Genomic DNA, 14,287 nt, shown 5'->3' on the forward strand with positions numbered 1-14,287 from the left:
AAAAAACGTTTTGGTGGACACACGGCTTTACGCTCATAGCGTTAAAAAAACGCGGCGATCCCATTGAAAACAATTGGGATTATACACCAGCTGCGTGAAAAAACGCTTTGGTGGACACACGGCCTTAGTATGATTTATAAGCCGTTTTCCTCATGGGGACCAAAAAAAGATTTCAGATATTGCCACCTTATTGTGGGGGCGTTTTGTCTCAATAATGTAGGGTTTACCAAGCGACACAGACACAAACAGATTTCAGGAGAATAATGGCGTATATATTTAATCAGATACTATAAAAAGAAACTCAACTGACAAGTTAAAAAAACTCTTTACTGTGTTCTCGCATTTTTTCTTGTGGTAGATTTCCCCTAGGAACCTAACTTAAGTTAACCTGGGACGTCTCCAGTCGACGCTTACAAATTTATCCTCTAGCACATCTCCAGTAGACGTCAGCTGAGTGAGTCGGACGACGTCTCGCCCGAACCTTATCACTTGGGAATAATGTCTCTAGTGCTCCACTAGCCGGCTGTGCCGCAGTAACCAAACAGACTCCAAACAATGACTTTGAATATGCTTTAATCATTGCCCGGAGGATCTCGCACCAATCTAAGAGAATTGCCCTCAACAACAGTTTTTATAGAATAGCAGAATGGCAAATGTGACATGATTAAATACATATTTTTTTCCAATATGTGTGACTCTGTATACTAAGCGAATTTGGATTTACTTAAGCTTGTTGCCAGAGTCATGGAGTTAAATAGGTTTCCTATTATATTCAACACACACTAACTTTGGCCCAAGTGTTGGGGAGATTTAGTTTTTAAAAGTATAGACATGTTAATCGTTCAAGAAAAAGGAATATTAGATACAAACTAGAATGTACATTTCCTGAAGAAAATGTGAGTGGGTGCTTGCAGTGGCAAAACTCGCCACTCGGATGCTAGGGTGCGGTTAGCTAGTTTCAACAAGATGCTAACAAAATTAGCATGTAGCTAACATAATTAGCATGTTGCTAGCATGATTAGCATGTTTTTAACAAGATGTTGCTATGGTGTTACCAGACAGTTGCTATGGTGTTGCTAGGGTTTTCTGGGTAGTTGCTAGGGTGTTCTGGGGGTTGCTAGGCAGTTGCTCAGGTATTCTTGGTGGTTGCTAGAGCATTGCTAGGTGGTTTCTAGGGTGTTCTGGGTGGTTGCTGTGGTGTTGCTAGGCAGTTGCTAAGGTATTCTAGGTGGTTGCTAGGGGTTGCTAGGCAGTTACTAGGGTGTTTTGGGTGGTTGCTATGGTGTTTCTAGGCGGTTGCTAGGGTGTTCAGGGCGGTTGCTAAGATATTCTGGATGGTCGCTATGGTGTTACTATGTGGTTGGTAGTTGTCACAGATGGTTACTGTGAAGTTTTTAATAGAGTTCTTAGCATGTTTTTGGCATGATTTAACAATTAACTAATCGCTATTAGCATACAGCTATTCACTGCTGGTATGTGTAGCATGTTGTGGAAGTGCTGTTAGCAAGCACGAGTCAAAAGAGCCAACCCCCATCTTAATACGATGCTCTAAATTGTTGCTAGGGCGTGGCTTGATAGCTTCACAATGATCCTGAGAGACTGATTGGTCGTCTCAGTAAAATGAGCCCGCCCCCTTGTCTCTATGTAATTTGTAGTAGAAACGCATGCATTTCATTTCCATGGGAAAACTTTGGGCAGCTCCTGCACCCCAGGGGTGCAACTTTTACCCCATTGTGAGGTATGTTCTTACAGAGCCTGCCAGCCTTTTCAAATGTCGTAAATTACACATTTATGTGAAATCCTCACTCTGAGCTACGAGTCAACGTTTTTAAGTCTATGCGTTTTTTTGGGCCCGTTAACATCGTACCCCCGATCGCTTATAAAAGTCATAGCACACCTCTCCTAAATAGGCCGCATGTTTTGACACCTCCTTCATGGGTCTGTGGCAAAAAACTGCAGGAGTAGCAGCGCGTCGAAAAAAAAAATTTGGAATAAGTTTGAGCAATAACAATAGTGAGTTCCTTGCCTTTGGCAAGCACCAACTAATTCAAAATTTCCTTCACACTCTCTACTATAAAGTTAATTTATTTGCTTTACTGGAGGTGAATATCATGCCATGCAGTTTGATAACGGGCCATGCAAATGGCTCACCCCTCAAGGAAAATGTTATGATAATTAGTTTTATAGATGAATAAATTTGATCCTGAATGCAGATTCAAGTTGTGCTACAATGTGAATTTCGCTGAGTATCGTGCTTAATGTCCGTTAGCTATGACTATGCACAACATACCACAATCTCGCTTACATTATTGCTTAAATGTATACAACGCTACTCATCAGTACCAAATCACAACAAGCAGTTAGTTTATCTTAAAATGGTTATAACAACACAATACAAAATAAAACTACATTTGTACATTTAAACAAAAGAATATTTAACATCATGGAGTTGGCTGTCACTTGTTGCTATACATTGAGTCTTTTCTCCAAAAATAAGATTTTTGAGCCCAGATTTCTATCCTTAAGGTTTCAGTTCTTTGGGGTCTCCAGAACTTCCTGTCTGCTCTGAGCTGCTGCCAGTGACACTGTGCTGCTAACATGCTCCACATGTCCACTTGCAGTGAGTTTCTCTAGGCTCATCAGCTCCTTGGAGACATTTCATTTCTAAAGTCAGCTGCAGCCCGTGTGATCTGGACCCCGTCCCAGGACCCCTCCATTGCCAACAAAATCAACCATCTCTCTCTCTTTCATGCAAACACATACGAAATAAATCAATATAAATGTACCACAAACTATACAGAAAGATCATTAAATACATTTTAAAATTATTTGATTCACAGACTCAAAGTATTTAAACAGTACTTTCATGGGAAATTAATGTTTATTTATTGCAGTATATTTTCAATTAGACATAACGCATCAATATCAGTATGAAAAAAAATCAAGAGTGTTTGCAACACTGTTCATTAGTGCCCATTAATAATATGATTGAAGTACAGCATGCCAGAGAGAAGATGTGCATCAATGTGTTGATGCTTATAGCTGGTAAGCCATTGACTTGTAATGCCTTCAAAAAAAGAGCAATGTCTCCCCCTAAAGGACAATTATAAAAACATTATTCAACACACTGGTTGAACTTTATGTAAATACAGAACAATATGTCTCAGATTCATTGCAAAACGTATAAGCTAACCAAATCAGCAACAAATCACATTTTACAGCAATAAAATGTCAAATAAAGCAGTAAGGCCGGGCCATAACAGCGGAGAACAGGGCGCCAGTGTTTTTTATGGTTCTGTTTAGTGAGGTTTTCTCTCCAGTGAGGGAAAAAGCAGCTGTCCAGGAGTGAGAAAAGCAGCAGACACACGACAGTCGCATGTGGAAACATCACTCTAAACTAAGAACAGTAAACTATTGCCACACCAGACAGTCCACACATTATAGCAGCTAGGGTTATTTACAAGAAGATCAAATCATTGGGATTCCATTTAATCAATTCCATTGTACCTTCACATGAAAACATCATCCTAATGTAATACATCAAGTCTGCAATTAGCGTTGTTAACAATCTGAACGCATTTAAGGTAAAGCAACCTCCAGGTGTATCAGTTTCTCAATCATCAAGCCCCAAAGGTTTAGATATACATAACCTTGGGTTAATGGTTGAGTCACTTCTGTCTCACTAAAACAGACTAAAACAGCTCATGCAAGATGAGTCGACTGGATGAGAGAAGTAAAGTCATACTCAGTTCTCACACTTTGGACCTCACATTAAATAATTATACTTTACAAATGATGTGAATATAAGGGAAAATATTGTCTTTTCGATGGAAAGCAGGATAAGAGTAATAACAATGAGTTAAGTTGGTCTAACAGCAGTTGTGATGCAATCGTCCTGGCACGCCGCCACATTATCAGAGTAAATTTAGTGCTCTTAGAAGAGCATTTAGAAGTTCTCAGAGTTCTCAATATACACTAAGAAGTGTGTTAATGGCATAAAAAAGTGCTTTAAACTAGAACAAGAGAGGAAGAGTGCTGATAATACAACACAACAGTAATAAGGAAACTTACAAATGAGGAAAAACACAAGCATTGCATGCGCTCCAGAGTTCATCCTCAGAGATGTGACAGTGGCCTAGACACAGTGTCGGAGCACAAAACTAGTTAATAAATGTTAACAAATACCAGACATTCTCAAAGTGTGTGGACACACAAACCAACCTCCCGCTGACTCTGCTTTAAAGTGATTCATCCAGAAATAAATTAAGATTGAAGATCATTGAACTCTCACTATCATAGTCAAGCCTAGGAATGGCCCTGGTGGCTGCAACTGACTGAAGGCAGATTATCTAAGAGAGTTCTAGAAAAGAGACATTTTAATCTTGTCATTGTGGAACAAAAATACTCAAATGCTGGCTTAGGAGTACAGACAGCATTAAAGCTCAACAGATCAGGGTGGGGAATATGAGGATTAATGCTATTTTTAGCTGCTGAGGGCATTGTGAGAGAAACGTTAGAAGTTCATGGGTGCCAGTTTGGTGTCTGAAGTCACACTGAGCATGTTAGCACATTATTGACACAAGGTCTTTGTTCATATGACATCTGCGTGTTACATACTCTAGCAGCCTGAGTCAATCCCAAAAGAGTGTTTTGCACAGATGTTCATGTATAGTGTTGTTTTAGTGAGCCAGCCCTCTGATGTGAACACTATTACACATACAGGTATGTAATGGTTTGGACCGCATTCAGCAGTGACATACAGTACAGTGTCTGTATGAGACAGCTGTGCTCGTCATCGCTTTTAGAGCACAACCACAATGATGTGCTCAACCCACACATAGAGTTTCACAGACGAATAGAAAGACGGGCGAAAGGGCAGATTCCATCAAGTCCACAGGGTAAAACACAATGAGAACCTCAAACTGTTTACAATTTCACTGTTTACATGGATCATTTCCTAGATTCACAGACCCATGAACAATCAGCAATGTTGGGGAATAACCACCAGTGTGACACTATCAACTACATTTTTAGAACAGTTCAGTTCTAAAAATGTTCAGTTCTGCAGTTCAGCTGTTTTCAAAACAATGTTGTTTTTCTGTAACAAGCTAAAGAAATCCTGAAAAAAAATGTTCACAAAAATATTATGCAGCACAACTGTTTTCAACATTGATAAGAGATGTTTCTTAAGCAGCAAATCGGTATATTAGAATGATTTCTGAAGAATCCTGTGACACTGAAGACTGGAGTAATGATACTGAAAATTCAGCTTTGCAATCGGGACAACGGGATAAAGCACACCCTAAGAAAAATGTAATTTTTCACTATGCCTATAGTGTATAATTGCAGAACAACAATATATGTTTTTATTGAACACTGATGGAGCAACAGATTTTGTATGAAAATAAACCATAAAAGTGGTTTGTTGGTTTAAAAAGGATTTCAAGGATCAGCTGCATGTACCCCCTAATAATTATTGTTTATTTTTTTATTTTTCAGAGTTGAACTATGAAAGAAGTAGCCTGGCTGTTTTTGTGTCAGGGAATAATCAACTCACTGTCTGTCCTCTCACTCCAACATAAAATCTTTGCGAATCATTGTTCAAAGTGATCCATCTAAACAAATGCATTCACTAAATCAAATCAAACTTCCTAGCGTACAAAATACAGAAAAATGCTTATTTGGTGCTCAATAAACATTTCTTATTATTATCAATGTTGAAAACAGTTGTGCTGCTAAATATTTTTTAATTGTGATGTTTTTTCTTCAGGATTTCTTTTCTCTAACTTTTGTGCCTAAAAAAAGCTGAAAATAAATGAGGCATATATCACCTGATTTATATTTAAAAAGGTACTGCCCCCTTATATAGTTTCAATGTAGATGTAAGTGCCAAACTTAAACCTTTTCAAAGGGTCAGCTTAGCATCACTGCAGTTGAACTGCTTTATACAGTTTAAGTAGTTTCCCCAACTGACACTCTCACACACTGAAATGTTTAAGAGGAGGAGTTTATGAAAAAGCATCCACTTTGAGAATTAACTCTCTTATGGCACAAACACAAGCAACTAGAACTAGTATAATCCCAGTGGTTGTTGTTATAACAGTGATCACTTCAGGGCTGTGTGTGGGCATGCCGTTGCCAAAAAGTGTGTGACTCACTTCCTTTTTTCTAGACAGACAGGTACACATGAATGAAGTGAATCCCCTTAAGCTGAACCCAGTTGATTAAGAAACAGTTAATGACGTTAACAAAAGTCTGGGCCTCTACATTGTCTCATCCCTCTCTGTCTGGAAGATGTTCCTGCAAGATACAAGATAAACACTCAGCCTTCTAAAAACAGCAAGGTTAAGCATTATGTAATGCCAGAGTCATTTAGATAATGAAACCCTGCCTTTAAATGGAAAAAAAAGAGTCTAATTCAAGATATCAATCTGAAATATATTTTTTTTTGTTTTTGTTTTTTGTAGCGGCAAGAAGCTGCTGGAGGCCGAGTAAAAACCAACATATGGCAATGATTTCAGCATTAGTCTGCACGTACATTTAACTGTCTGGGTGTTATGCACGTTTGGAAACGATGACAGACTTGAATTAAATGTGTCTTGCTAACAAGTGACACGTTTTATTATTAACATTAAAATACATGATGAATTATCAGACCATGTATGAGTGCATATTCACATAGTTACAAATGTCTTGAAACATTAAACAGACAGTCGGAGAGGATGGACCACTTCAATAAAAGTGTATAGGAGAAAGAATAATTCTCACTATGGTGGCTGTAAGACTGGAAGCCAATCGATTTATTGATAGAGTTTGTTTATTCTAGAATTTTACAGCATTAGATTAGAGCTAAAGCAGCAACATTTTTCATACCATTGTTCTCTTTGCTTTGGAACAATATGCATTCTGGGAAGCACAATACAAATTAAACTGAACTGAAGACACCGCAGCAAGAGACAAAAAGATCCCACTGAGACAGAAAAACTTTCATCTAAAAGTAGTCATTCATTACATGAAGTCATTTCATTTCTGAATTAAATGAAACATTGATCTCTGTGGTTGTAATGTAATTTGGGAGATACGAGTAATCTGCCTAACAAGGAAAAAAATCAAATGACATGTCCAATTGTATGAATAATGCCCATGTCAGCTCTGCACAAGCGAGATAAAATAAAAGTGGACTGGACTTGATCTTGATGTCCTTGAGCACAAGATCCTGGGTTGATTCCTGAACTATTTGACATCCTGCTGTTGGTGAACATCTGAGCCTCAATTTATTTTTAGGACAAAAACACGCCAATACTGAAAGGTGTTATCAGCAAAGTCAATGTGAACTAAATACTGTGCCTGTTTCCAATATCCGCAATGTGTAGCTTAGAGTGTTTTACAGCAGCTCTTAATATTTTGTATGCAATTACTTGACTAGTTATTTATTTGGTGTAATCGAATTACTTTTCCTTTGTTAAAGTAAAGTAAGGGATTACTCTTCATTTTTCTGTAATTTGATTATTTCTGATATAATCAAATTTTAATGTTAAAACGTATGTTTTTAATGTAACTTTCTCCCATTACACACTTTGGTAAGTTGAAGAATAATTTATGTAATTGTATTGTTTATCTGAAAGAAACAAAAGTGCAGTTTCGTGACTGTCCTTGTATTGTTCAACTCGTCAATGTTGATATGGGATTTAGAAAGTAATTGGTAATAAGTAATGCAATACTTTTAGATAGTAATTATAGTAATCTAATTACACTGTTGAAGATGTAATTAGTTGCTATATTAATTACATTTGAGAGTAACTTACCCAACACGGCTACTGTACATGGTAGGGATGGCCATTGACACAAATTCCACGATTCGATTTCAATGAACAATTAGTGATTCTACTCTAATCCAATCTCAATTGGATTCGATACCGATTAATTTGGATATATAGCAGGTACAGTACATGTACATTTTTCTCAAGAAGAAAAAAATCTCAACAAATGCAGTAAACTATAAATGGAACTATACTGTTGGTAGGTTACTGTATCTTACAACATACCTTCTGATGTTCATTCATGTGTATTTAATGCTATAGCTGGTAGTTACGCTGAAGAGACGGTCAGTTTAAATGTGCGCTCTGCTCTGCCGCAATCCTTGAACTGAGGCACCTACACCGATCTGTCACACCACATTAAAGAGCATTAAATAGTGTTTGGATTTCATAATAATCTTAAAAGAAATTGTTTCATAAAAAAAGCACAAGGCTTGATATGATTTATTGCATGTGCGACCTACAAATAATGTTTAGTGAAGTTGTTCTTGTATCTCTCAGCATAGACTAAAAGACCTAATACACATGACATTTATAATGAACTACAACATACTGTATTCTGTCACCTCTTCATATCTTATGTCACTATAGAAATATTCTTGTATGCGGGAGATTGGGGTAAGTTGTATCAATAGAAAACTGTGTAACCCACCCCTTAAAAGATCAAACTATGCATATTTGGCATTTGACTATGTATTTGTATCATACTGTATTAAACCCTGTAAACTATTTGGCCATAAATTAGAAAATACAGGAAACACAGTTACAAAAAGTGTTAAATACCATGATACAAACTCCTGCATGGTTTATAGAAATGTGAATAAAAGGCAGCAAAACAAAATTATAGAATGGGATTGTTATTTGTTGTCAATAATTATTCTCTGGAATGCCTGTTTCTAACACTCCCCCTTATGGTCTCTACCATTTTGTCTTTCACAACACAATCACAGGATGTTTGTTCTCATTATGAGAGGTTTTAGACAATATGCTTCTTAGGTTCGGTTCAAAAAACAATTCTTAGCAAAGCAAAAAAAAAAAGGAAACTGAAAAAAAGGCTGTTGTCAATTAATTTAAAACATCCCCTCTCTTTTATACAGAATTCAAGCAAAGCTCAATACGCCTCTTCTTAGCTCTCACGGTTCAGCCTGGCATACTAACTAAGAGCGAGGCACCTATGACATCAGAGCGTGGACGATTATCCTCCTCTCCGGTTCCTCTTAACAGGGCTTTCTGCCAGGGACCTTTTAAATCCAAAAGCATGTGCTCCTGTTTGGGCCCCCATGCTGAAAGATTCCCCATTGTTCTCTGGGGCCTGGCAGTGGTGCTAACATGCTGAAGGGGAAGTTTTTGCATTTCTTCAAGATATCAACTCCTTCATAGCTTATGGCATGTACTACCTGAACATGGCGAAAGGCGCCATATAAGTGCAATGTGTGACCTTACAAGTCCTATGAAAGCTAAATATGTGAGTGGAAATAAAATTCTTCAGCTAAAGATACAAGTGTGCACAAAGAATCATCTGTATTATATTATACATCTAACACCAAACACAGCAAGACATATTTTAATATAGCTGGTACACTACTGTTCAAAAGTTTGGGGTTGGTAAGATTTTTTTTATTGTTTTTGAAAGACGTATATTATCCTCACCAAGGCTGCATTTGTGAGGTACTATTACAATTTCTATTTTATGTATTCCTGTGATGGCAAAGCTGAATTTTTAGCATCATTACTCCAGTCTTCAGTGTCACATGATCCGTCAGAAATAATTATAATAGGATGAGTTGATGCTCAAGAAATATTTACTATTATTATCAATGTTGAATACAGTTGTGCTGCTTAATCTTTCTGTGGAAATTGTGGTGTGTTTTTTTCTGAAATATTTAGATGAATAAAAAGTTCACAAGAACAGCATTTATGTGAAACAAAAATATATATTTTGTAACATTACAGATGTATTTAGAGTGTCACTTTTAATCACTTAATGCATCCTTGCGGATTAAAAGTATTAATAAATGCACTCTTGCTGATTAAAGGTATTAATAAATACACTGCCATTCAAAATTTTGGTTAGGCTTACAACTTACAAAATATTCTATTTCAAATTAATGCTGTTCTTTTGAACTTTGTATTCATCAAAGAATCAAAAAAATTACACAACAGTTTTCAACAATGATAATAATAAATGTTTCTTGAGCAGCAAATCAATTGGCCTATTTTTTTCCTGAAGGATCATGTGACAGTGAAGGCTGGATTAATGATGCTAAATATACAGCTTTGCATCACAAGAATAAAATACATTTTAAAATATATTAAAATAAAAAAACATTTTAAATTGTAATATTTCACAATATTTCTGCTTGTTTTGTATTTTTAATCAAACATGCAGTCTTGGCAAGCAGAAGAGACGTCTTTTAAAAAACATAATTATATATATATATATAAATATAAGATATAAACTTTTAAACTGTAGTTTGTCTCTACAATGCATATTCCTTTCCCTAAGGAAGTGCAGAGTATATGGTCAAGTGCTCAAAGCAAATACACAGGTGAGCCAGTCAATGGAGAAAACATCACCATAAAAAAAAACAATCAGTCAGGAAAATAAAAAACAGCAACTCAGACTGTAAACCAAACAAACATTGCCTGCTGAGGGAAACTTACATAATACTAACAAAACCAATCCAGGTAAAAAAATAAATTGTCTTGGTTGGTTGCATCAATAATCGTGAGCAATCATCTTGGAGAATCCATTACAGAATGAATTAAGAGTTCCGTTAGGAAAGAAGCAAGTGGTGTGGGTGGAAGGGTGTGTCGGGTGGCATGTAGCCTACATCACTTTTAATTTCCTTCAGGGAAATCTATATATATATATGGCAGAGTCCCTCACTGTGGTTTTAATGGACCGTTTTGTAAGCAAACCAAAAAAAAAAAATTATGCAAACCAAACAAATCTAAAAATGGCAGTGTGATTAAATTGACAACTGGCATGATAGAAAATAACCCAAGAAAGATGCATTTTGCATCAGTTTTGGCAATTAAAAAAAGTGCACTGCAAAGGTTTAACGTCCGTTGGAGACTTGGCATAAAACAAAGGCATTACACAAGATCTGTGAGCCAATTTTTCCATTACTGCTTTTAAGTCTACTTAACTGATCCAGCAATCTTCCTTTCCTCTACCGCTCAGTATAATTGCTTCACCTGAGCTTTCACACACAGCCTGCTGCAGTATTATTACTGCAAACTGGGGCAAGATACTGTAAAGTTCAATCAGATCACCCAACTCTGTGTGTGTATGCAAAGGTAAAAAGATCTCTTTAAAAAGAGTTTCATTAAGCCATATTGATTTCCAATCAACAGCCACAGTGAAGATATCAAACAGAATGCATCTCATTCACTCTATAGGGGGTAATACTGTATGATGTCAGTGGGGAACTGGGATGTCTTAAAGGCTTTTCAACACAGCACACAATGACTTGAGTTAAGTCACATGCATCTTGAATGAGAGACTGAATTAGAAACGTGCATTTGGTGCCTACATGATACTGATAGGGGCTAGTAGGCAACTCTTATTAATGAAAAAGATATGCAAACTCTGATTAGAGCGGTTAAAGAATAAAACAGAACATCATTCAGTGATAAAAAATAAGAACTATTTAACCTACACGGGTGAGTAAATGACAGAATTTTCATTTTTCTTTGAACTTTCCCTTTAACTGTTAGTAATTGAGCTTCTAACTCTGACAGTAATTTTATAATATTTGCATGAACTTGATTGCACAAAAATCTTGACTGAGAAGACTATAAACCAGTGGTTCTCAAACTTTTTTTCAACTCTAAGGACCCCCAACAACAATATTCGAACTGCCCCCTAGCAATAGGTTTTTATTTTTTTGAAAACATATTTTAATGGGCATTCCCAGTTTCTTTAAATTAAATAAGTAACTAAAATAATTCAAATCAAAATTAAATTTAAATGTAGTTTCAGAATTCCAACATTTTTAGGAGCTGAATGTTCTTCAGGGTTCCCACTCTTTTTATACAAATTAAATTACATGACTCTTCAATTCATCTGTAATTTACTGGATAATGATTAAGGATTAAAAAAAATGTTTTTTTTTACTTCACTCACAATTTTTAAAATATAAAATATTTTAGAGCTTGGCTAACTAACAGAATATACAGTATATTTATTTTAAATTGGCCCTAGCATTTTAAGAATTTATCAATTTACCTTTTTCTGAAGTATACGATTTAAATTACAGATTATGTTTGAGTTTATTTTTTTAATGTTTATATCTTAGTTTAAAAATTTTAAGTAATTTTGAGGCCTCTTGAGAACCACTGCTATAAACAACCAATAAATCAAAAGCTGACACAGTTCATGTGACTGTTCATTCAGGACAAGATTTGCCTAAGATTTAAGATCCCTGAATGTCAAATTAACGTGGATTTAAATCCTCCTGCACAACTAAAATGTAAACATATAGTCACCGCAGCAGAATGAAGACTAAGGTCCCAACTCCCAAGCCAAACAAGGAATTCAGGCACAGCAGCCCAGAGCTGCCACTGGGACTCTACACATCCAACAGCCACATTTTGAACCAACCATACTTCTTCCCATCTCACCACAGTAGACTACGTATAAAAATAATTGGGGGTTAGACAGAGTTCTCTTTTAACTCAACCTACTCTGGTATAATCATATACAGATGCCATTTAGCCCTTTCCCCTTGGAAGAATGCAAGGGATCTGCAGTGTTTGATAAGATACTGGAGGTCAATCTCAAATTAGTATCAGGAAAAAAAAATACAGTTGGCAAGAAACGATAGATGCGATAGTCTTTTATTCCCTATTGTGACGTACAGTATATCAAAGTGAAACAGCTTATCGAACTAGAGAAAAATCTAGGCCGAGACTTGATTTTGCCAATTAGAAATTCTTAGGATTGTTGGATAATTGTGGTTGGAGCTGTGATGTCATGTTAGTGACAGTTTGATCCCACCCTCATGCCAGTAAACACATCATAAGAGAAGAGATACTGTCGAAAGAGGGAAGGGAAATTATTTTGATCAAAGATTACGAGGACACACAAATGATAAAAAAGCATATTGTGCGGGGTAAAATATTTGTAATAAGTAGGCTACTGCAATACATAAATAAGAATAGTACATTTTAATTACATGGTGACTATGACTCTTAAAATGTACCTATCAAGTACTAAAATCATTGAACACAGTTCTCTATTTTCAAAAAAGTAGGCTAAATAAAAAAAGTGTATTTTTTCTTTTGTTTTTTAGATTTATTGTTTTGAATTTAATATTATTTTTAACTTCAATCAGTCATGCAGTCTATATAGGGTTAAATAAAATTGCCTCATGCGTTTTGGTTACGCCACACTTACAAATGTCTTTATAGCCTATCAATAATAATTTAAAACAAAATTTCTTCACTCTAAGTTTTTTTAACAGTTACTTAAACAAACACTTTTGACTTTAAGCCCCGGACAAAACAGAGCCACTCAGGCACTGCGTCATTTATTCTGACTGTAGGAAATACCGTTACCTATAAATTACTCCTTTATCAATGGATACAAGCACCATTATTAGCTAATTGGTGTTCGTAAATGTTAATATTTAGGAAAGTAAACGGCCGACTGTACACCCAACATATAGAGTCCAGCTGAGCCTCTGGACACAGCGATCACCGGAGCTTCTTTACCTGCGGGGTCTCCATGAAAACACTTTGTCTGAACTTTCCACGGCGGATCTCCATCTCCAGCGCGGAGCCACGAGCGACAGTCGCTCTCGCTGTTTGATTTCGGCAAAACATTCGCGATTTTTAAGTTGATTCTTCACTCCCAAACAACGCTATTTATTCTCACAGACCTGAGACCAAGCCGCAGTTTGGTTTGGAGACGCTCCACGTTGCAGCGGATCACTGTCACAGTCACGTTCATGTAAGATGACGTCCCATGATAGGGATCAAAAACTATAACAGCAGAACCGGATGATCGCAAACTACTCTGCTGCTCTCACTACAGTGCTTTAATCTCGCATCTACAAAGCGTGTGATTGAATTCCCAGAGCAGATAAATTTGTTTTCCGAGATTGTGAGCCAGGTAAAACAGCGTCCTCTGTCGGCGGATAAACGGTAGGCTTAGGCTATATCAACAACACAGGTTTATGTGGATATGTAACCAGACATCCCAAGCCTCCCGGAAGTTCCGGGAGTCTCCCGCATATTGATAGCGGCTCCCTGATGCCCGAAAAAAAATTAGTTAAAATCTCCCGGAATCTAGAGCGAGCGAGCAAAAGCTCGCATAACTGTGCTCCAAACCATGTAGCGCGCACACGCCAGAGAGGGAGAGAGCAAGAGACCTTGCGTGTGTGTGCTAGTGTGTGTGTGTGTGTGTGTGTGTGTGCCTCATGAAGCGCATGTAAAACAGCATGCAAGTCACTCCACCTGTT

At 36.8% G+C, this 14,287-nt stretch overlaps 1 protein-coding gene across 3 annotated transcripts in view; it reads right to left on the reverse strand.

Annotated features, from left to right (window-relative positions):
* rtkna (rhotekin a) overlaps positions 1-13,961 on the reverse strand; it is an 81,810-nt gene extending 67,849 nt beyond the window's left edge. Inside the window, exons 1-2 of one of the 3 annotated variants that reach the window (XM_077231506.1) lie at positions 13,539-13,631; positions 6,159-6,300 (exon numbers count right to left, since the gene is read on the reverse strand). In XM_077231506.1, the coding sequence (XP_077087621.1) occupies positions 6,159-6,188 (30 nt within the window). In that variant the 5' untranslated portion in view covers positions 6,189-6,300; positions 13,539-13,631. Of the gene's footprint in view, positions 1-6,158; positions 6,301-13,538 lie in introns of all 3 variants that reach the window. The other 2 variants (XM_077231504.1, XM_077231508.1) reach the window with 2 other exon arrangements.
* Positions 13,962-14,287: the final 326 nt, after the last annotated feature.

This window comes from Siphateles boraxobius, unplaced genomic scaffold (genome assembly GCF_051911475.1).
Source record: "Siphateles boraxobius isolate OS27281-9 unplaced genomic scaffold, OSU_SipBor_1 16, whole genome shotgun sequence".
Lineage (NCBI taxonomy): Eukaryota > Metazoa > Chordata > Actinopteri > Cypriniformes > Leuciscidae > Siphateles > Siphateles boraxobius.